Source organism: Botryllus schlosseri, chromosome 1 (assembly GCF_051294905.1).
Source record: "Botryllus schlosseri isolate E-star chromosome 1, Bs_hap1, whole genome shotgun sequence".
In the NCBI taxonomy this organism is placed as follows: domain Eukaryota; kingdom Metazoa; phylum Chordata; class Ascidiacea; order Stolidobranchia; family Styelidae; genus Botryllus; species Botryllus schlosseri.
This window is the reverse complement of record NC_137236.1, coordinates 29,978,411-30,003,450: the sequence shown is the minus strand read 5'-3', so window position 1 is coordinate 30,003,450 and position 25,040 is coordinate 29,978,411. Positions and strand designations below refer to the sequence as shown.

Here is a 25,040-nt window from a genome sequence, read left to right as displayed (position 1 = left end):
TTCTAAGCCAATAAAATGCGTTGGCTACTACAAAGGGTTCGTCACCTACAACGACCACAGTTGCTTGACACGCTTCTACATAGTACCACTGGAAGTCGAGACGTTACTAAGTGGGAAACTCTGCGAGGAACTCGGAATCATCAAGTTCCATCCTCCGAAACAATCCTCTAACGAGAAGGCAATTCGCGCCCTTTCTAAGAATCAGTTCACGTCGGATATTGTCGATCGGTATCCCAGCATCTTCAGAGGGATAGGCACTCTCAAGGGCCACAAGGTACACTTTTACACCGATAAGAAAGTTCCGCCTGTTGCACAAAGCTCACGCCCGATTCCGCATCACCTGCGCTCAAAATTCGACAATGCCATTAATCAAATGGAAAAAGACGGAATTATTGAGGAGCATCACGGCCCGGCGCCATGGGTCTCAAACGTAGTCCTCACTCCAAAGGATGACGGCAACATTCGGGTCACTGTTGACATGCGAGAAGTAAACAAGTGCATCAAGCCAACCAACATACCCATCCCACGTGTCGAAGACATCAAAGCCAAACTTTCAGGTTGCAAAACCTTCAGCAAGCTGGACTTCAAGTCTGCCTTCCACCAGCTCGAACTAGACGAAGAATCCCGCACACTCACAGTGTTCCACGCAGGGCACCGCCTGATGCGTTACCGAAGGCTTACAATGGGTGCGAAACCCGCCTCCGGCGAGCTTACCAAAGCTCTCATCCCTATCTTCAATAACATGTCAGGTATCCATGTCATCCATGACGACATCATAATTGCTGGGAAAAGCAAGGAAGAGCATGATGAATCCCTCTATGCAGCTCTCCGGAAAATCGAAGCCGCTGGTATGACTCTAAATCCTGACAAATGCATCTTCAGGCAGAAAGAAATCCCATTCTGGGGGATGATTGTAACAAAGCACGGGGTGAAACCCGATCCAGCCAAGATTGACGCTCTCAGACACGCATCGCCACCAAAATCAAAGGATGAAGTCATGTCTTTCTTGTGCTTTGTGCAATCATTTGGGGAATTCATACCCCTGTTATCTCGCAAGACATCAGCCCTACGCCAGCTCACAAAGAAGCACAAAGAGTTCAGATGGTCAGACAAATGCAAGAAGGAATTCAACGACCTCCGACAGTGCCTGCAGGAAGACGCTCTCCTGCGCTACTTTGACACACATCTGAGCACGTATATTTTTGTGGATGCTCATGTATCAGGAATATCAGCAATTCTTGCCCAAGGCGACAGCTCTTCTGACTGCAAACCGATCACGTTTGCTAGTCGAGCCACAAGACAAGAGGAACAACGTTACCCACAGCTAGACCTGGAGGCCACCGCCATCGATTTCGGCCTCAGACGCTTCCGCAATTTCATTGTGGGCGGTCCTCAAGTACATGTCATAACGGACCATAAGCCTCTTGTCAGCATCTTCAGTAACACGCGAAAAGGATCGATCCGGACGGATAGAATCAGACTCCGTCATCAAGATATCCCATTTGAGGTCATATGGGAGGCAGGAAAACATAACCCAGCCGACTACCTCTCCCGCCATGCGCAGCCACTGGATCAAGTTCCCTCGTCGTGGCAGGATGAAGCTAATGAACTCGAGCGCACAGTGTTCTGGCTCCGCCATAGCCCATACACAGAAGCTATATCTTTGGACAATATTCGGGAGGAAACCAGAAATGACCGAGTGCTCCGCAAGCTCACTAAATACATCAGAAAGGGTTACATACCCAAATCAGAGCCGACTCTCCAGCCCTATCGCAAATTCCAGGATCAGCTCACCCTGTCAAAAGGCTTTGTCCTGAAACAGGACAAAATCATACTGCCTGAATCACTGTGGAGCAAAGCCATAGATAAGGCCCACCAAGGCCATCACCCGGGTATAACGATACTGAAAGCCCGTATCCGAGAACATTTTTGGATGCCAAACCTCAACAAAATGGCTGAAAATAAGGTGAAACAATGTAAGATGTGCCAGCTCTTCACCAACCCAGGGTCGAAACAGCCGCAAAAGATCCTGACACCACCCGAGCGCCCCTGGGAACAAGTCAGTGTCGATCTTTTTGGCCCAATGCCAGATGGCAGACACATTGTGGTGGTTCAAGATATGATGACTCGATTTCCCGATGCCAAAATACTGAAAAGTACTGCAGCGAGATATGTCATTCCCGCAATGATTGACATCTACAGACAATATGGACGGCCAGAATCGCATAAAACTGACAACGGCCCACCGTTCAATGGACTCGAATTCAAGGAATTCTCAGAGTCGTACGGTATTAAACACAAGACTGCCTACCCCCGCCATCCGCAAGCCAATCCAGTTGAAACCTTCATGAAAATTCTCGGAAAATCGATGAAGATCTGTCATGAACAGGGGCAAAACAAACAGGAAGCCTTAAATCAACTACTCAGCAGCTACCGGTCATCACCACAAGCCGCAACCGGCCAATCCCCGGGTAACCTGATGTTTCACGGGGGCTACCGACAAGAATTCCCTGAGAAAATCTTGACAACGCAGGATGTTATGGCGGCCAGAGAACTAGACACAGAAACTAAGATCACCCGTCAAACATTCGTAAATAGCTCAGTCCGTCGGCAACCATCAAGCATTGAAAAAGGTGACTACGTCATAATCAGAAACTACAACAAGAGGAAATTTGAACCGATTTTTGGACCAGAAGAGTACGAGGTAGTTGCTGTGCTTGATGATGGTGTGAAACTGCGAAAATTAATTGATGGGAGACACACCACCCGTCACATGAACGACGTCAAAGTTGTAACGTACCCAAGTGACAGAAGTCATGAACAATTGGTCAAGCAAAGGAATTTATACAATGATGACTGGGACTTCGAAATGACACAAACCATTGACAATACGGACTATCCTGCAGCCGAACCTCTACAACACGAGGAGGACGACACGCCTCACGTACAGGAGAATGCCTCCAACACGCTACCGAGAATGTTGAGTCGCCTAGCGGACTATAACTCACCTGGCTACTCCGAACTCGGCCTGTGAACTTTTCGAAATCCCAAAAGGGGGGATTGTTGTTATATCCTGATTCTCGCTACAGCGAATTCACAAGTTTTGCCTCACAACATGTGTTGTGAAGACTGCTCATTAGGGTTGTTCAGATTTGAAAAATTGTCCGGAAACTTCGGCCATTGTGATCCAAATGATGGTTTAGTACACAAAAACAATTTTATGAGCAATTTTGGTCATCTTCATCGTGATCTTCCTTTTCCTCAAAGCCCTCAAAGATCAGGGGCCAATTCTCCTAATTATTGGGGATTCCCCTGACTTTTTACCTAGCTCTTATTGTAAAGCAGCGCTCTGAGGTGATGATTGCACCTTTAGTGAAGTCTGCAGTTGAAAACGACCGTCTATAGGTGATAAATATCATGGTAATATATCTTTTTGGCAATCGTATTGAACTACATATGCCAGTGCGACCTTCTGGTACATGTGTTGTTATCTCTATAGGCCCACTGCTACAGCTAGTCAGCCTATATGAATGAGACAATTGCTTGCATTTCCAGGTTGCTTTTATTTTGTGAACGTTGGTGAAAGATCTATCAAGTAGGAATATAATGTGCAATGCCAGTGCCTCCGGACAATTTCAGCTCATTTGTAAAATACTGAGTTGTCTAATTTGATTGAGGACCGGAATTTAGTTGAAGAATGTCTGAAACAAAGCGGAGAAGGGTTGTACCTGTCCTGCAAAGAACAAGAGACAAGTCCACTACTCAATATTCCCGTTCACTTATTGCCCGAAGACGACCAAAACGCAGGACTGTCCTGTTCAAAGAGTCTAAGAGGTTGCCATAGTGTGGAATATGACAAGGGTACCTACTGAGCAACATTGTGAAAATCCAACAAGTTCATGATACAAGGCTTGCTCTTGTAACAACAAGAGAGTCAAGTGAAGGCAATGTATGTTTTTGAAACTCAATGAATTTATGGTAAGAACATTTTGAATAATCAAACTTCATGAAGCAAATTATGGCAAAAAATAATCCAGCACGTTATAACATTTTCGTGGCTTGCGACAATTGGTATTATCATTGAAAAGATGTTGAGAATTCCAAGTAATTTTCCATCTGTATGCTGAGGATAAGAAGACAATATCACAGCCAATGCTTCATAGTTTGTTCCAAATCTGTCTTCTGTTAACTTTCCATCCCAGTGTATAGCAGCATGATTGGGTAGGTCTTGTTGGTATGACTCAAATATATCATGTGGAACCTTACGGCGATTAGCCTTTATATGTCTCTTTTATACTTAATATGGATAGCACAAAGGCATCAATATTCCCTCCGCATGCCTGCATGAAAGCACTAAGTAGCATAGTTGCTTGGTTATCAGTCAATTTTTTGGCGGTCCAGCTCATCAGTAATATGTTTCTTTCTTAACAAGTTTCTAGGAGCTTGAAGTTCAATATATGAAGGATATTTCATTGCAGCATCATAATCAGAGGGTGGTGTACTGGGTTCCTTCCCAGGCGATGAGGACATTAATGTAGCAAATGCATCACTAGAACTTATGCTCGCAGATGCTGAAACAGGTTCGTCACTGATCTCAGCCTGGTTTCTTTCAAAGGTCTCATGTTTTCCTGCGAGTCGTGCACTGCGAGAATACTATTGGTTCTCATAAAATGCGATGTCTTCATTTTTCTGAGATGGCGGCAACTGCGTCGCAATGTCCAAGGTCCCCCAACTTATCGAGTTCATCACAATTGACATGTTCATTTGAAGAGAATAAAGTTCAAGCGGCATGAAGTTTGGCAACCTCTTACAACAGTTTGAAGAAGAAATTCCTGCGTTTTAGTGGTCTTGGGGCAGTTTTCTTTCAGATATAGCAGATATTTTAAAACTGGGAGTGACTGATACAATCAGATGACTGTCCGCTCGAATAGTAACCAGACTTCGATCTTGTTCTTGGTGAATCCGGCACTACCTTTCTACGCTTTGTGTCAGGCATTCTTCTTCTACTAAATTGCAATCTACCATCAAATGGAATTACTCGTTATGTTACAGATAAACTAAAATTGAGGTAAATATTACTGACATTACATATCATACACCTTTCAATACATTTACTGCTTAAAAAGTAGCTGCAAATCTCTGCATTTGTTCACGACTTTGCAACCCAACGGCGCTCCTTCGAAGTACGATCCATAACAAACCAGTGTCACCCGTGCAACTAATAAATGCTTCCCATGACCACGATAGACAGGTTTTGAACAGGAAAACGGAGATACATCTGATATTTATAAGACAACATTTAGGTACAATTTTGAAAACACATATACTACCTTGCAATTCCTTATTTCTGCACAACCGTTTTCAACTGATAACATCACAAAAGCTACAAACTGGTTACACGGTCAACACTACAGAGCACCACGTCAACGTAAACACTCTGGTGTATCAGCTGTAGTAAGGAGAAATGACCTCGGGATCTTTGGGGGCTTTGAGGAAAAGGAAGATCACGATGAAGATGACCAAAATTGCTCATAAAAGTGTTTTTATGTACTAAACCATCATTTGGATCACAATGGTCGAAGTTTCCTGACAATTTTTCAAATCTGAACAACCCTACAGTGCTCATATATGCTGCCGCCTGCGCTCACAGTAGTGCAGTAATGTTGCTTTCTCGCATTGCTTCTTTCCTCAGATGTAGTTAGGATTATTAGCTTTAATCTAATAAATCTTCTGCTGGAATAGTCTGTCTGAAATCTCTCATCAGCATCAGAGGACGAGACTTATTAATATGTAGGTACAAGAACTAAGCCACCATAATCAACCCGCTACAAGAAACGCTTTGTACATGGTCGGTCAACGTAAGTCTAAAATATCACATCTGTGAAATGCATAATCTTAATCCCCTGAGTGCTAACATTTCGTAGAAATTCACAAGATACCAGTTAGTAATACACTGGTACACTTCACATCAAAGTACGTGTATTCTTGAAAGAATTGTGTCAGAAAATGCAGGGTCTCTGCTATCACAATTCAGTTCCTTTTACTACACTCCGTTAAAATTCTAATCATTACGTATTATGGTAATTACATCATAACATGCAGGATATTCCTTCAAAATTATTACCATCAACAACAAACTTTCCCAATCTATGAGCTGTACACAAGTCGGCATAAAAATGGCAAGACTATTCCCAATAGAAACGCTATCACGTGAACCGCAATATAGCTAACATTCCACCCCAAATATACAACATAACTTTACCAAAACTTTAACCCAACGAAATAACCACCCTAGCAAATAAATGACATATCGGCTACATTTTTGCATGCAATCTCCATCTACCTGGTAGCCGCAAAGTCCTAGGATTTCTTACATGCAACGTGACGAATGAGTAAACTTGATTGCAAATAGCCCGTACAGCAAAGCACTACTTGAGGATGTCAGTGTAAGTATATTGATAAGATGCATATGCCCTGCATAGTTTGTTATACAACCAGCTTGTCAACATTGTTAGTAGCTAGTTGATGAAGTATGAATTCAATCCATTGTAGGAAACAATGTCAAGAATATTCACAAGATTGTAGGGCTCAGTTCTCAAGATCGATTCCGCGAATGCCAAGAATTTGTTGACGCCGAGATATCGTCGGCATTAGTGACAATGTTCCCGTACACAATTGCCAAAGTTACCATTCTATAAGACACACCACTGTTTCACAAAAATAACAGCAATCCAAACAGAGATGATCAATGAAAGATAGGAAAAGATAGCGAGAGACAGATAACAAGAGATAGAAGGATAGGTGCTATAGCCATTTGCAGTGAAAATCAGGAGACAAGATGGCATCCTGCTCTGTCTGCTTGTGGAAGGGTGGCGTTGTAGGTGCCAGTCCATTTGAAGACATGTACCTAACCAGCACAGAAATAAACTAACAAGGCCATCTATTTCGGTGACAGGACAGTAAATATACTTAAATGCATGATAGATGTCAGTCCTCGTTCACGTGGTTCAACAAAGAACAGTTCACAGTTCGTCACATGGTACAATTTGGATCGCTTTAATGCCTCTTACCAGTGTCAAAATTTAGAATAATACAGTGATTACTTGGATATAAAACTAAAAATGAGTGTAGGACGGGTGAATTTCAACCAATATTTCCCCCAAGGTGAATCAAACCCATTTGCTGTGACGCTATGCTGTAGTGTCTCCGAAGCAAATGCCTATTCTCATGCCAAAATATACCTGAGTCATATACAAAAGTAATAGGTGCGCCCTGCACGCAAGGAACCTCGCCACAACGAAGTTTCAACGTGAGTCGAACTAAGGTAGAAGAAAACAAATAGTAGACACTCTACTTAAGCTTCAAGTGCAAACGAAAGATGAAAATGAACAAGATAGCTGCATGGTAAGATTTGATATAAAAGCAAATTCAAGGAGACTTAGTAAGGATTCAGTTGCGAATTTCAAGTACGAATGATGGAGAGATGGCTGTATTGGGATAGGATTTCCTACGAAGGTAACTTGAAACCAGTGACAGTTTCAAGCATGACATTCAACAAGACAGTCATAGGATAAGGTTTGAAACAAGGGTGACTTGGAAGGAGACGCAAGTAAAGATTCAGTCACAGATTGCAAATATGGCTCACAAAGAAATGGCTTTATTGTGATACAAAAGCAACCTAGGTAAAGAAACGGATGTGAATTTGAATAGGACTTGCAAAAGACAGCCGTATGATAAGCGGCTTGACCAAGTAAAGATTCATTCGCAAATTCAAGTATGAATTACCAAGAAATGGTTGTATTGAAATAGGATTTGATACAAAAGCGACTTGAAAGAGACCCAGGTAAAGAATCAGATGGTATAAGCATGAATTGCAATAAGACAGATGCGCTGTGATAAGATATATTATGGAAGAGTCTTGAAGAAAACTGAAGCAAAGGCTTGATTCCAAATCAAGAACGAGTTACAAAATAACTCTGTATAGCAATAACAGCTGAGGCAAAGTGATTTCAGCAGAGATTCAGGGGCTACATGGAAAGATCCGATACAAAATCAACTTGAACTCAAGTAAAGATTCAGTTTCAAATCAACTATAACTTAGAGCAGTGGTTCCCAACAGGGGGGGGAATTTTGAAATTTTTAGGGGGGGAATCTGGCTTAAATTTTCTAGGGGGAATCTGGCTTTGGCATTGTATCGGAAGATACAGCGGCAGACCAAGTAAAGATTCATTCGCAAATTCAAGTATGAATTACCAAGAAATGGTCGTATGGAAATAGGTTTTGATACAAAAGCAACTTGAAAGAGACCCAGGTAAAGAATCAGATGGTATAAGCATGAATTGCAACAAGACAGATGTGCTGTGATAAGATATATTATGGAAGAGTCTTGAAGAAAACTGAAGCAAAGGTTTGATTCCAAATCAAGAACGAGTTACAAAATAACTCTGTATAGCAATAAGAGCTGGGGCAAAGTGATTTCAGCAGAGATTCAGGGGCTACATGGAAAGATCCGATACAAAATCAACTTGAACTCAAGTAAAGATTCAGTTTCAAATCAACTATAACTTAGAGCAGTGGTTCCCAACAGGGGGGGGGGGGAATTTTGAAATTTTTAGGGGGGGAATCTGGCTTCAATTTTTTAGGGGGAATCTGGCTTTGGCATTGTATCGGAAGATACACTGGGTTCACAAGGTTTTTAGATTTTTATGGTATAGAACTGTCCAGTAGAAATTAGTTCTTTACAATTATACGTTTCTTTGGCGGATTTCAAGCTAGGTGTATGTTTCAATGCGTTCCGTAGATATTACACCCCCTGATAAAGTGAGACTCACGAGACGATTTCGTTGGGCCCGAGACAGCCTCTCGACCAAATTGCTACTAAGCAGGAAAACGTCAAGCCGAATTCACCACAAGGCCGCTAGTGTAATTGTTTAACTTTTTAAGCCAACATATGAGTGAAAACGTGAAAAACATACCAAATTCATAGATTCAACTCAAGTCCGTAGCAAGCGGACTTGACGATTTGTTTTTCGTCAGCGGCCAAAGTTTAGTGCGGTCCGCATTCGACATATGTTTGGCCATAGAATTTCTCAGTCAACAAATGGTTGCGCGTTAAAAAGCACATTTTTTTAGTCACAGGCGACTATTTCATAGGGGGGGGGGGGGAATTTTGGCTCAAATATCGGTCAAGGGGGGGGGGGAAGAGACGTAAAAGGGTTGGGAGCCACTGAATTGGAGAAAGCAACTTTTGACATACTTGAGCTGAGAGTCAGCTGAGAATTCAAGAATGATGACTGATGTAAAATAAGACTTGGTAAAAAGGGGGAATCAAAGGAGCTTCATGTCGTCAGAATAAAGCCAATGTCAAGAGACCGTCAATGTTTCTTCCGTGTAGCTGAAAACGTAATTCGGCAAGACGCGTTCTAGAAGCGAAATTTCAGAGTATGACGAATCGCATAGATAATCCCATCTATGAGATTCGGGGTGCGGTTAAATTAATTTTCATGTTAGACTTTGCCAGTGCAGAGACGTGCTTGCATTCCGAAGGACCACAAACCTTGGTCGCGACATTGATGTAGATAGGATCGCGCCCTTGCTTTTGAGGGCCGACCGGCGGCAGGGCCACGTTCTCATATGTGTGTATTTTCCTCTTTGACGAATCGCCTTTCTCGGTCGGGGTGGAAAGGTCGTCGTCGGATTTCATCTTCATGTACTCGACGCTGTCCAATCGCGACATCGGGTTCGACGTCTGTCCCGTGGTAACCACCACGCCGCTGATAGCCTTGTTAATGGCGTCCTCAAACATACTCTTGGGCGAAAATTCGACAATGAAAGTCACTGGCTCGGGTACAGTACGGTATGAACTCACACAAACGTCCAGATCACCGTAAATACTATTATAAATGAATGTGATAATATTGTTACTCTCATGCTAATAGTATGGTAAGTAAGTTGACTGGCAATAGTTTGTACTGTTCTTACTTCTCTATTATAGTATATTATATTATAGTATTTAGGGTGAGTGGGAACGTCTTGTTTATATCCACATCTATATAATTGAAGTATACATTTACATCTTTCCATTGTATCTCCAGTGAGTCAACAGGTACCTCTTGTACACGGAGAAATGCATTGTCTCGAATTCCTAAAACGTTACTAAACTGTACGTACATCTATCCGCTTGGGGAAATGAAAAACAGGGCCAATCAGCTCGTTAATACAGCTGTGGAAGCGGTTCAACAGTATTACGACAAAAAAGAGTTGATGTAATTTCTGAACGAATGCTGCTGCTGCAAAATATAATCCATCAAACAACATACATCATAAAACGAAGGTCTAGAATTGATAACAAACTATTTAAAGAGCGGAAATTACCATTCTAGATCATATGTGCTCATACCTGATTGATACGGTCTAATAATAGAATTGAAATAGTACCTTAGTTTGATCGCAAGGTAAAAAATGCCGACCAGCAAATCAGACTCAATTTTATTTTGCTGACAAGTCAACCATGATAAACTTAAAACAGTTACTCATCAAAAAATTGGGTTTGAAAGAATTGAAAATTAGAATTTAGAGGTACCTGCGTCTGGTCCTCGTCCTGGTAATACGCCAACGGATCCTCATTGGACGCTAATTCATCGTCGCTCATAGTACCCTGTGCAAATGGAATATATTAATGGATGCATTGTCTACTACAGTGGTTCCCAACCACCGGTCCGTGGCCAGTTTCCTGCCGATCCGCCATATATATTACAATTTTATATATCAATTCCAAATAGAAATAAAAAATCAAATATTTAATTGTTTTAGAAGTTTAACTGCATCGTGTCGTAATAGAGCGTTCATCATCCTCTTTGGACGTACGTCACAATGGTAAAAGTGTTGTGCGAAACTACAGTAGCACACAACTCAGTCGGACAAGTTACATGTTAAAGATACAGAGACTTTGAAACAAACTTCGTTTATAAATTGCAATTATGCGTCACTTGACAGTAGGCTATATTAGAGGCTATAGCAAACAGCAAAGCCGTACATTTTTCAGAGGATTGCGATTGCTACAGAAGTGCGACCGTCGCCTTGCAGAAACTTCAATAGATTTACTTATAGATAACCAGCACTCCAAGATTGCATTCGAGTTGCATACATTTTCCGTAGTCAAATTTAGGGTCAATGATGATTTTTGAGGGTTCACCGGTCCGCGACATTAGTTTTACAGTTTGACCGGCCCGGGTGGTCGAAAAGGTTGAGACCCACTGGCCTACTACACATAGGGTTACCATATTTTGGGAATCTGAAATTAAGGACACTATTTAAAAAAATTTCCAGACTTACAGTACCGAAGAAAAAAAAAAGGTCGATTTTCGCCTCATCTCTCGAAAGACCCGCCAGACCGCTATTCGAGTACTGATTTCTTATATACCAGTTGAATTTTCATAAATTTAACCAAAATTCTCAAAAAAGAGGACAAATTCACAAAAAAGAGGACATTTGGGCGTTAAAAATGTCAAAAAGAGGACAAGAGGTAGTAGTTGATGTGGTAATCCTAACTATACAGGTACCGGTATTGCAGGTTCTTTGATAATATTTTCCAATGAGAAAACCTCGAAATTTTGATTGGCCGTGTCGCAGCGTACGAATCATAGTACAAAGCTACAAACGTTACTGGAAATAAAGCATTTCCGAAGTCATCATCATGCCACAACAATGTCAAGAAGTAAAATGAATTCGGTATGGTCGAAAAATACCAAAGTACTTTAATGTGACGGACAACAGGCATTATATTCTTTGTGGCGGCATAAAAGGTACATATTTGAACTTTGACTTAGTATATTCTGGTATGACGTCATAATGAGTTAAACTCAACTACTCGACTCGAAGCATAGTACGTGATTCAGAATCAAATCACTCAGGTACTCGATTTTGCCCAGCCCTTATTGTAACAAGATATATTTGTGAAGTGGTGATTGACCCACAGCACTGTCACAAAGTGCAATGAATTAGCTATAGTCAGGAAACCCCAAATTATCTTTAACGCGACATAAAACTGTGGCATTATATCCTTACGCGTCTGTCCATCTCTTCCTGCTCCAGGGACTGCCGTATCAGCCGGGCCACCTCGCTGTCCTCGACGTCGCCCCTTTCCCGGCCCATTTGGAAGCACACCGTCCCGGCCGTGTTGCGTAGCACGTCGCCAGCGTACGCCTGGGTCACCCCGACCAGGGACTTGCCGTCCACTTCGATGATTTGGTCGTTCACTTTGATCCTGAAGGAGAAATGTTAAAGGTTAAAGTCAGGGGCCGTCAACTCGTCAAGGGTTGCGAGACACTTTTTTTAGAGGCCGCAGGCCGCATGAATTCAATATCGCGACAGAATAGGCCACACAGTTGTCAGTACAGCGCAGCGCTCTCTAACATGGGTGATAGACATGGTTACCACAAAAAAAATACTATTTTAGTAAAGAAATACAAATACAACAAAAAGATATCATCATGATGATTACTTTCAATCTATTTTGAATTATTAGCTGAGCACGATAGCCGACAACACTTTTCAGCAAGTGAGTCACTGGTTCCCAACTTGTGGTACGCGAAGGTCTTCCAGGTGGTACGCGAGTAGATTCCATTTTTTTATCGGCCGAAATGAGTTATTTGTCAAGGTCGAGTTTTTTTGTCAACCTCGCGAATGAATTTCGTCGATAATATTAGTAGTTTCAGCACACGTGATCAGATTAATAGGCGTAGCTAATGGAGGGGTGCCTTCCAAAAACTTATGCACGAAATACGTGATGATGCACTTTGTTGCATGATGTTATATTTCTCGACCTCGCATTAGGATTGTCGGAATAGTAAAATATTATTGGAATCGCCCTAACGTAACAGAAATACCTTCATATGTGAGACGCACACAATTCTAACTTGATATTTCTTTACGGCGTAACTTACGTAGGTGATACGGTAGCACTGCATAAAACCTGGAAATGGTACGTGGGTGGAGAAAGGTTGGGAACCACTGAAGTAAGTAATCGATATCGGGGTTAGCTATACATGCTACTGGCTGGAAAACTATCTCCCCATAAAGTAGAGCGACAAGCGTAAGTAACACTACAAAATCTTCATTCAATCACAATTGGAATATTTGCGACATTCCAGAACTACATGAGATTTTATAGTGGTAGTATCCGAGCGTCAGTGTACATACGCTCGCATGTTCCAAAAATTACAATTTTCAAGCAAAAATCCAAATCGTCAGCCTGGATTCAAAAATTTTTAGACCACCGAAGTGTTTTTGAGCGTATTGAATGATATTTTGATGACACGTTATACTCGAGTATATCTTCGTCTCACACGGGCCAGGTCTAGAGTAGTCGTTATAAAGCTGTCGCTAAAGCTGCAGATACCATACCTGCCATCGAGATCAGCGACCCCGCCCTTTGTGATGGTCTTGATGAAGATTCCTAGTTTTTCCACACCTGCGTCCGCCCCAACCCCCATTCCTATAATGCTGAGACCGAGGCCCCCATTACCTGCGTGAAAACACTGATTTAGGAACAGGTAGAATTTGAGAGGAACACATAACTCTACGAATTAAAAAAATACAAGTCTCGAAAGCAATATTCTCGTTCAGTGCCACCAGACAGCATAGTACCTCTGCTAGAATAGCATGAACGACTGCTTTAACCACAGCCAATCTAACATGCAGTTTCAGAAGTCACTATTCGAAGCACGAGCCCTACTAATACTTGAAGGGCACTTCATTTTTTGAGTAAGTTTTTAGAAGCAATTTCAACTGATTGGGTACGGTTCACAGTCATATTAAGATTAAACCTTACGGTACACGCTTTTAGCATCGCACCCACCGCTTCAGTGCTCAATTTTACACTAAAAATGAGTATTTTGCTTGTAACTTAACTTATATATTTTGCTTGTAACTTATATTTTCGGCTGACACTCGTCAGGAGTAATCGTCAGCAACTTGTAGAGAATTGGAAAGTACATTGTACATCAACAATCGTATCACACACATCTTCTTTCCAATTCTCTACTAGTTCCTGACGATTACCCCTGACGAGTGTAAGCAGAAAACATTCAGGTTCATGTTCAATTGCATATTGAAGTTCTCTACGTCCAAGAAGCTCTACAAAGTTCTATGGAAACGAGATTAATACAAACATGTTACTTCTGTATCTTTTAAGCTCAAAACTAGCTTTCTAGTGCGAGCCGTTATCAAGATATTCCAAAATTAGCTATTTTCCGGCTCGTTCGGTGAAATTGCACGGCCACTAGAGGCTGCACGAACCCAAAATTATGATAGAAGTCATTTATTTCGTGTCTGGCACCACACATCAAGACCCCTTTTTTGAAATTCAAAATGATTTATTTTTTGCTCCATCCTACAACACACACACACTAGAACACTGCAGCATACCTTTCGTTAAATCGACGGGGAACACGTCCATTTGCTCCACCCTTTTCTCAAGCTCATATTCAGCGGACGCAGATACCGGGTCGATATCGTCGTTTCGTCGGTTGTAATCGTCGGTCGAGTGGGTCAAGAAAACCTGAAGAAATCAGAAAACCCTTCAAACCGCCGTAGTTAGACAAATTTGGGTGCATTGCTGAACAGTTACTTTGGTGGATTTCAGATTTTCCGAACTAGATCAGAATTAGAATTATAGCTACACAGCATATTCCGAATTAGACTAGAAAAATAATTATAACAGCATTTTCCAAATTACATTAGAACTAGAACTATCGCTACACAGTTGTTTCCAAATTAGATTAGAATCAGAATTACTGAATTCGCTCAATCTCGGAAATTTAATCGAGTTCAGTTCAAACAAATGTCTATACAGAAAGCTTGGCTCATTTGCACTACACAGTTCCCCTGTAGCATTTTCCGCAAAACCAGAAATTAGATTAGAATTAAAATTAAAGCATAGAAACGTTTCACAACAAAAATTAGAATTATAGTACCGACATTTCCCGATTATTAAGTCTTATTAGAAGCCCGACTGTATCAGGCTTCCAATCGGATATTCAAGTCTTCGATCATCACTCGATGTGACGTCACACGAGTAGGGGAGAGGAGGCCAAGATGAGACACGGCGCAAGATGAGACATGCAATTTTTTCATAGAACAATTTTCTGATGGACAGATTCCTTCAACTACCGTAATTTTCCATGTATAATGCGCAAAATTTTCCCGATTTTTTGGCCTAAAATCAGGGATGCGTGTTATGCATGGGTACAACAAGCCTTGAAAAATATCTCCCACGAAATTTACTTTAAATCGCTCTTTCTTCATGTTTGTTTTAATCGTGCATCACCAATTAGCGTCTGCGCTGTACAACAGCAAGCGATCTCCTGCTGGGTTGGTTTGTCGTTGGTACGCGAGCGAAATTAGGACATTGGATTGCTGCACGCGCACGTGGCAATGCTCGCTAATTTATCGCGTCAACGACAGGCCTTAACAATCGCATTAACAACACGCCATATGCGCAAGATGTAATCGCTTGCCTAAACACTATAGTCGCATCTCCAATAGACCTGGTGAGCACGACATAATCGTTTGCCTGAGCAATCGCATCTATAATAGGCCTCGTGCGCAAGATATGTCGCTGGTCTGAACTATCGCGTCACGGGCCTCGCAGGCTTCGGCTGCTATCGAGTATCGTTTTGAGACAATGCCGTTAGGTGTATAATGATTAGTGATCGTTATGTCATGATTGTTCAACAGTGACATCGCAAAACAGAATGACATCGAATACTAAAACATAACTATTGATGTACTGCGAATGCAGAGTGCGTACAATACATGGGTACAGGCTTTTTCCCAGAATTTACACGCCATTTTAAGGGTGCGTATTATACATGGGGGCACACTATATTCGGAAAATTAAGGTATGTTGTTCCCATAATGTCATTCTATAGTCCTACCATATTAACAAGGCAAACAGATTTGAGGTTGGGCAGAAAAATGCCAAAAACTATATTTTCATAGTCTGTGTCAGTTATGTGAATTCATGTTTGTAAGGGCATACCTATTATAGTACTTCATATTATAAAATAACATTACTGGAGCTGGTAGAGTGCAATATTAACACTGTAATCATGCACTTACCTCTGAAAAGTAGTAGACAGAAAATTTTTTATTGACGTTCATACAATAATTTAGGTTTGGGGGTAAGATGAGACAAATCCATGGGGGTAAGTTGAGACATGGTAATCAGTGGGCTTCTCCATTGAAAGCCTCGTAATATTCAAAATTTACTGTTCAAGGCACACATAATAGATTATTCATCTAGTAGTGGACCAGATGTGACATTACAAGACAAAATAATAACAAAACTCTTATTGTGGCTGGAACCCATGGATAATTGGTTTTCGATGTCTTTTAAATTCGTATATGATGTACAAATTCTTTTTAAAAATGAATTATTTCATGATTATTGTATTTTATTCATCATGTAGCTAGTTGATTTAGGATGAATTGGTGTGTAATGAGCAAAAATTGCTTGGTGTCTCATCTTGAACACGGTGTGTCTCATCTTACCATCACATGGCGGTATATAAGGATTTTCGAGGGCCAAGGAATCCATAAGTATGTTGTTCAATATAACTCGAGACATAGTCATGAATAGTTCAGATCATAGGCTTTCCATTGGTACCAAAATTAATCCTCAGAAGGCAATACTCTTCGAGTGGCGTTGAAATCTCAGAAAAGTGTGTCATCTTGGCCTCCTCTCCCCTACGGTTTGGATGATGTGAAAAGTTTAAAATGTGCCTTTTATGCGACCACAAATAAAATAATGGTAGAACTACAGTGTATTAAAAATAATTTGATAGTTTTTGGACCATACCATTTCATTACACTTTGTGACAATGTGGCGAGAGTTGATCTTCACAGACTACACAGAAATGGCACCTCCGCTAACATTTGAGCTTTGTACCAGGTGTTTTGGACGCTGTGATACGACCAGCCGCAAGTTTCAAAGCTTGCGGAGTTGGAAAAAGCATTGAAACTGTAATTCCCGTCGATAATATAACTCGCAGTGGAGAGGGGTATAAATCTATTCCTCAATATTTACAAAGTTTATATAAAGTTTTTATGGGTTATTCGAGTGAACAAACGCGCATAATCGTTGGGTCTTATGAACACTGTGGGACTTCACTTCTTGGTGGAAATCATGAAAAGCTGTGTTTCCCAAACAACAGTCAGTAATTTTCCGAATATAGTGCCCCCCCCCCCCCCATGTATAATACGCACCCTTAAAATGACGTGTATATTCTGGGAAAAAGGCATGTATAGTACGAACCCCTCATTCGCAGTGCATGAGTACATGAATAGTTGCGGTTTAGTATTCGATGTTGTTCTGTTTTGTGATGTCACTGTCGAACAATCATGACATAATGATCGCTAATCATAATACAATTAACGGCATTGTCTCCAAACGTGAGTAGATAGTAGTCAAAGCCTGTGAGGTCGGCGACGCGATAGTTCAGGCTAGCGACACACGACATCTTGCGCACGAGGCCTATTACAGTTACTGATGCGATTGCTCAGGCCAACGGTTATGTCGGGCGCACTAGTCCTGTTGGAGATGCGGCTGATTACGCAAGCGATTATATCTTGCGCACATGACCTCTTGTGTATGCGATTGTTAAGGCCTGTCGTTGACGCGATAAAGCAACAAGGATTGCCGCGCACGCTTGTAGCAATCAGCGACCTGATTTCGCTCGTGTACAAACTGCAAACCAACTCAGCAAGAGATCGTGTGCTTTGCAGAGGACTCTTGTTAATTAGAAACACGCTTTCGTTAATTGGCAACAAGCTTCTCTATTTGGCAGCGTGTTACACTCTATAATACGAATTACAGGACCCAATAACTAGAGGTGATGCGCGATTTAAACAAACATGAAGAAAGGTGTGATTTCAAGTTTTTGATCGAGGGATATTTTTTTCAAGGCTTGCTGTATAATACGCACCCCTATATTTTTCGGCAAAAAATCGGTAAAACTTTGCGCATTATACATGGAAAATTACGGTAAGTGTTGGAGTGAAGTAGTCACTAGTCTCTTACAAAGTAATAGGTATATTTTAAATAAATGATGTTTATATTCATAATATGCCACTGATTGAAAGTTCCAGTGGAAACTGAGATAGAAAACCCTTCACAGACTTTACAACTTTGACATGAATGGATCCGTATACCAGAACATGGTATGTGACAAGCAAACAAATCCTACGCAAACAAATCACGAAAATCACATCATAAAAATACCAACACGTCGATTTAGTACGCCCGGAAACAGGGTACTCAAACATTTACTATGTTGACACTATCATCAAATAGGGAACGAAATTGATTCGACATGCTGAACAGCCATTTACAAGTAGGTAGAGTACCAGTTGGAATGTCATAGAATCATTAACCTTACATGAAATCAGGCTCAAACCGCAAGCAGATAGTAACGAGTGCCTTGACTCGTTCTACCCAGGTAATTGATTGGAATATACAATAGTACGGAATGAATGTTAGATTGTTGGTCCACGACAGGCCAGACCAAAGAATCTTAGGGTCGAAGCCATAACTTTTGTTTCTAAATCTTACTGGCTACTCGATCAAATTGTTAGGTCACCGTAAAAACGCAGCACACCGATTTTGGCTCAATTCCAACCGGCGGAAGCGAAGTTATTACAGTAAAAAATTTTGGATTTATTTATTAAAAATAAATATAAAAATCATTCAAATCTTACTGGCTTATCCATGAAACGGTGTACAGCTGCCACCAATTTGGCTGAATTCCTACCAGTAAAGCGAAGATATTGGAGTACAAAATTTTGGACTTGAAAAAAACAGTAGCCTATTTACGGTGTCAAATTTTTTCAATTATCTATTATAGACCTACTCGCCGTAAATACTGTGATTTGAAATCCTAAATTTTGAACATCAATAACTTCGTTTCTACTGTTTGGAATTGTGCCAGATTTGTCGCGCATTTATTTTTCAGACAACCTAACAATTACATGGGGTAGTCAATAAAATTCGAATAAATATTATATTTATATTTATTGAATAAATCTATAACTTTTTTCTTGTATAGCAATGCGTCTATAGTTTGCAATTGAGCAAAAATTGGTGTGCAGCATATTCTATGCAATCTTACAATTTTATCAAGTAGCCATTAAAATTTGAAATAAAAAGTTATTTTTACACAGGCCTAGCGTATAGCCCAACCAAAAACGGTTTAGGATATATCTTGAAAGATTCGTAAAGGCTGCCGTACCGAAATCGGTGCGGAACTGAACGATATCCTTGCGTTTCGCTTTTTCAACATCGGAGTGATCTCCTCGTCGTCCGAATCCACGTCCGGAATGCCCGTTATCTCGTAATAGTATAAACCCTTATCGTCGGTAAGTATGGGGCCGGTTTCTTCTTCTGTAACGCAAACACGAGCGGTGTTAAAATAACATGGTAAACGCGGAGAGTTGCTGCATGGCAGGCGTAAAACTAATCGAATAGTATATTCATTTTGAAAAGAACCAGAATATTTTCGGCTGACATTCGTCAGGGGTAATCGTCAGCAACTAGTAGCGAATTGGAAACAACATCGTATATCAACAATAGTTGATGCGTAAAATGACTCGACTCATTGTGCATGACTAGAACCAAGTCATATGACTCGAGACTAGGACGGCCAAGACATTTCATTGTGACTTCGAAGAATAGTAAAGTCACCATATTATAGTATTTCGTCTGTCAGTCCTGATACTTGGAAAATAGGGCCAGAAACTGTTAGGACTGGGGAAAATTACGATACTATGAATGCGAGCCATTCTATATCACTCGAGCAGAGTTGAAAAAAGTGGGTTGAACCGAATTGAGCTCAAAACGGATCAGTCAACACAATGACCTGGACTCCGACCCGAGTCACGACACTATGACTGGAACTCAACCCTCAACACACTGGCTTGGACTTGGACTTGAGTCAGTATTGAATTAAAAATGACTCGACTCAACTCGAGTCAAATCTATAAAAGTGAGATTGACTTGTGACTTGGTTACACCCTGCTAGAAAACATAGTCCGTCACTACTATACCCAAATCATTACGATAATTACTCGTTTCAGAATAGAGTGCTCAAATCATAGCGCCCATCTCTAATGTGCAGCTGTGTATTAGGGCTCTTCAAAAATGACTTTTTTTTCTCAAATCGTACTGGCTACTTGATAAAATTGTTAGGTGACCTAATTTAAGCCTACGCACCAAATTTGGCTTAATTCCAACCAGTAGCCGCATTGCTACAGGAGAAGAAAGTTTCTATTTATTATATAAAAGTAAATACCAAAAAATTTGAAAATCTTCTATTCACCCCATGAAAGTGTTAAGTTGAGTATAGAAACTATGTTCACCAAATTTGGTTCAATTCCAACCAGAGGAAGTGGAGTTATGACCGTCGAAAAATTTGGATTATGAATAAAATGCGGTAGTATTTACGGTGACCAATTCTTCAATTATTTATTACCGTAAATGCTACTTTTTTCAAATCCAAATTTTTCGACTGCAATAATTCCGCTTCCACTGATTGGAATTGAACCAAATTTGGTGAACAACGTTTCTATACACAACCTAACACTTTCATGGGGTAAACAGAAGATTTTCAAATCTTTTGGTATTTACTTTTATATAATAAAAAGAAACTTTCCTCTCCTGTAGCAATTAGTGATGAGCATCGGAGCGGAGTCGGAGTGGATTCGGAGCGGAGTTTTGCCGATTTTGTGACAGTCGGAGCGGAGTCGGAGTTTACTACAGATCTTTTTCTGAGAATCTCGGAGTATTGTAACTTTTGTCTCCGATATCTTTGGATATCTCTGACCAGAATACACTACTGATTATCATTACAAACCAAAACAGAGACAGTTGACGCCTTGTTAGGTTGTAATATGACGGGTAACATGCAAAAATGATTGCCAAGTGCATAAAAATCAGCCATCTACACTTCAATTTGGAACTGGAGAGTAAACAATACTATGAGCCCAACCATATTATCACATGTACCATGTTGTACCATGTGTACCAAGTACCATGCTTGCCACTGTTTCGGATACTTGACGAGATTCACCGGAGCATCTCGGAGTCTGGGATTGAGCTCTTCGGAGTCGGAGGGAGTTTTCCTCCGATACTAAAGTTGTCGGAGGGATTCGGAGTCTCGAAAAGCACTATCCGCTCATCACTGGTAGCAATGCGGCTACTGGTTGGAATTGAACCAAATTTAGTGTGTAGGCTTAAATTAGGTAACCTAACAATTTTATCATGTAGCCAGTACGATTTGAGAAAAAAAGTCATTTTTGAAGAGCCCTACTGTGTATACACCATAATTTGGGAATCGGTGGCGCAGGTCGTATCATCCCCATAGACGAACCTTCCTCTTGTTCTTGTTCTTCCTCTTCGCTTTCACTTTGATCCGACGACTCTGGTTCTGCCGGCATCGCGTCGTCAAACGAATACGTGGCGGCGTTCATCTGAAATTCAACAAAAACCAGTAACGCTCAAACGAATTTCGCGTTCAAAGCTGGCTCAAGAAGCCAACCATAGATATTTTACTTAAATAGGATCATAGTAAGAGACTCCCGACTAATGCAAAATGAACTAATGATGTTAAACAGGTCCTGTATTTGGAAATATATTCAATCACCGTGATAGAGGCTATTTCGCTTTGTCATAACAACAATTTAACCGAAAAAAAGTGACGCAAACCTATCCCGAAACTAGTGCCGTCAAAAAATAGTACAATAAACGCTCTCTTATTCGAAATTTCATGCCGGTGACGTCATATTTAGTAATAAGATTGTTGATATACGATGTTCTTTCCAATTCTCTACTAGTTGTTGACGATTACCCCTGACGAGGGTCAGCCGAAAATATTCGGGTTCATTTCAATATGAATATACTATTCCATGTTTCATATGCTAGGACAGTGGTTCCCAACGTGGGCGATATCACCCATCAGTGGGCGATTTTGAGAATCAAGGGGGCGGGGGCAAAACACCAAAGGGGTCGACTTCGTTAGAATGTCCAATGAGATATAATTAAATACCGCTGCCAAAATATCCACGTGAAGACATCTTATCCTGCGCAGGACGATAAAAAAGGTCAACTCAACGGAAAGTAGACGAGAAAACCTGTTTTCCGAGCCCGTACTCGGAAAAATGCCCCTTTCTTTCAGCCAATTCACCAGCGATCAGAGTTAGGGGAATAACTTCCCCGTTTATACGGGGGACGAAAACTTGTGTTGAGTTTGATAAGGGGGCCGTGAGTCAAAAAAGGTTGGGAGCCATTGTGCTAGGATATGACTGCTGGAGGTGTGAAGGCTCCCACAGCGGATAATAGCATCGAAACTATAATTCTCGTTGATGAATTTAATCTTAGCAGCTAACAGAATATAATTCTAATACTCTATATAAAACGCAAAACACTCAATCTCACATCGTAACTAGTAGGCCCATCGTCATCAGACTCGTGATCGCTGTATTCAATATCATCATCTTGCGGTTGGTCGTAGATGAGCGGGCTCGCGGAGTTCGAAATCAGCCGTACGCTGTCTATCAGTTCTGACGTCGCCGAAGTGTCCAGCGTGTTCACAGAGTTTTTCTCGTTTTCGAGCGTTTCCTCGGGCTCGGCTTCCTGCGCGGTCTTGGGTTCGTCCGGTAGACCCAGGGCTTTGAAAACGCTAGATCCCAAAGGCGACTGCTGGGACATCTCCGATCTAAACGGAAAGTGTTGCCTCGGTAAACACAAAATGAGCACGTCTGTATCGTGCCAGAGTAATAGGCTTCGAGTCAAGTATGAGTAACACTCATCATGATGTCACAATAGTATGAATGTCGTGGAAAGACCATATTTTATATGTGACTTTTGCACGACCACAAAGAATATGGTGACACCTCTACATGACATCAAAATTGTTGTTAATATGATGCATTCAACTAGAGACGTATCCAGTTCCAAATCTCATTATTTCCGGTGTCAGGATTTAAAAGACTTTTAGAAACTAATACAAACGCTGGGCTGTAACCAAGTCGCAAGGCTCCGAGTCACAAGTCAATCTCACTTTTACAGTTTTGACTCGAGTCAAGTTGTCATTGTCATTGTCAATTCACCACCGAGTCCGAGTCAGTGAGTAGAGTGTCGAGTCCTAGTCATAGTGTTGTGACTCGAGTCCGGGTCCAAGTCATTGTGTTCACTGATCAGTTTTGAGTTCAATCGGGTTCAACCCACTTTTTTAGCTATGCTCGAGTGATATTGAATGGATCACATTCATAATATCATAATTTCCCCAGTCTGAACAGTTTCTGGCCCCTATTTTCCAAATATCAGGACTGATAGACGAAATACCAATAATCTGGCGACTTTACTATTCTTTGAAGTTACATTGAAATGTCTTGTTTTCGCCGTCCTAGTCTCGAATCCTATGACATGGTTCGCGACATGCACAATGACTCGAGTACAAGTCGAGTCTATACACAAATTTGACTAGAGTCTAGTCATTTTGCGCATTTGAAAAAGACTCTGGTCAAGTCGTAAAGTCACCAAAAATCGCGACTCGAGTCATTGCAACCCTGTACAAATGTCAAGATTATTTTGCGTTTCTTCTACCATACCCATTTCAATGAACTTTGTGACAATAGCCTACTGTGGGTCGATCACGATTTCACAGGCATGCCATTCCCAACAACGTGCGTTACTGCGTAGCACTGCACTACATGATAACTGTATAGAGCGAAATTAACCAAGTTTGGTGTACAGACATATTGCTATTCTCAGTATTATGACAATGCATAATGATATGAACTGGGCTTTGGAATTTAATCCAAGTTTTAGCGAATACAGAAATTCTTATTCAAATCTAATTCCGAAAAAACTATGTAGCTACAATTCTAACAAGGCTAAAATCCAATTTAGAAACAGCTGAAAATTTGGTGGTTGTCCAGTTATGAGCCAAATGCCGAATTCACTAGTAACAACAAAACTGTACACTGTACAGTAGGCCTACACTCTAATGCCCAGCACACAATATAGGCCTACAATGCAAATGCTACACACACCCACACACAGACGAGGTTGCAAGTAACGGTACAAAAAAGAAACTGCAAACATACTTTTCAAACAACGAATCCGAGCCCGCAGAAGGCTTTGAACTTTCCGACGACTCTTTCCTCTCGACGTGCTGCGCTGGCGTTCGCGGGACCTACGAGTGCAAATGACGGCAAACTGATAAATGTTCGGTTGCGTCGAAAGATTACGGCCCGTTAAAGCCGGATTATCCCGGTGTAAAGTCGCATCATCGCAAAGACAAAGCAATACAGAGCAAAGAATGGCCACAGAAAGATTTCGAACCCCGTATCAATGAGATACAGGTATTGTGTTTACTGCGTATATCTACATATCCGCACATAGATTACACATATTGTTATACAAGATACGATCAAATTAAAACAGGTCGCATGCCGCAAGAATGCAATATCAAGACAAAATAGGCCACACAGTTGAGCAACCACATTTTTAAAACTCTATGTTAGTACAACGCTGTGCTCTCTAACATGGGCGACAGGCATAGTTACCACAAATGAAGTTATATTTTATTAAATACAACAAGAAATACATGATCATCAAAATCATTTTATTTTGAAATATGTGCCGGGCACGATATCTGACAACGCTTTATAGCGACTGAGGATTCAATATTGGGGTTAGTGAGACACTTTACTAGCTGAAAGACTATCTCACCGTAAAGCATGATTTTGTGGGGAAGCCCTAAGGCGTTTTCTAAGCGTATCGGCCTAGGCAGTGCCTGGGTCATTGCACGTTAAAGCAATATGCCCATTGCCCATTCATATAACCTGATTCATCCTCGATAGAATGCTGTTGCCACCGCCGAAGCCGCTTCAGCTAGTGAGGAATAGTGATGTTGGGCACAGGCAAATAGCTTATTTTAAACTAAACTGCTTTATTTAGCGTTCTTCCAAAATCTCTACCA

At 41.1% G+C, this 25,040-nt stretch overlaps 1 protein-coding gene across 14 annotated transcripts in view; it reads right to left on the bottom strand.

The window, feature by feature from the left end:
• The window catches only part of LOC145434715 (uncharacterized), a 78,359-nt gene that overhangs the window by 28,340 nt on the left and 24,979 nt on the right, over window positions 1-25,040 (bottom strand). For 13 of the 14 annotated variants that reach the window (XM_080312039.1, XM_080312040.1, XM_080312038.1 and 10 more), the window contains 8 exons: window positions 24,163-24,251; window positions 22,490-22,769; window positions 21,426-21,525; window positions 19,290-19,441; window positions 14,428-14,560; window positions 13,405-13,525; window positions 12,067-12,265; window positions 10,583-10,657 (listed from right to left, as the gene is read on the bottom strand). In XM_080312039.1, the coding sequence (XP_080168165.1) occupies window positions 10,583-10,657; window positions 12,067-12,265; window positions 13,405-13,525; window positions 14,428-14,560; window positions 19,290-19,441; window positions 21,426-21,525; window positions 22,490-22,769; window positions 24,163-24,251 (1,149 nt within the window). Of the gene's footprint in view, window positions 1-9,556; window positions 9,809-10,582; window positions 10,658-12,066; window positions 12,266-13,404; window positions 13,526-14,427; window positions 14,561-19,289; window positions 19,442-21,425; window positions 21,526-22,489; window positions 22,770-24,162; window positions 24,252-25,040 lie in introns of all 14 variants that reach the window. The other variant, XM_080312063.1, reaches the window with a different exon arrangement.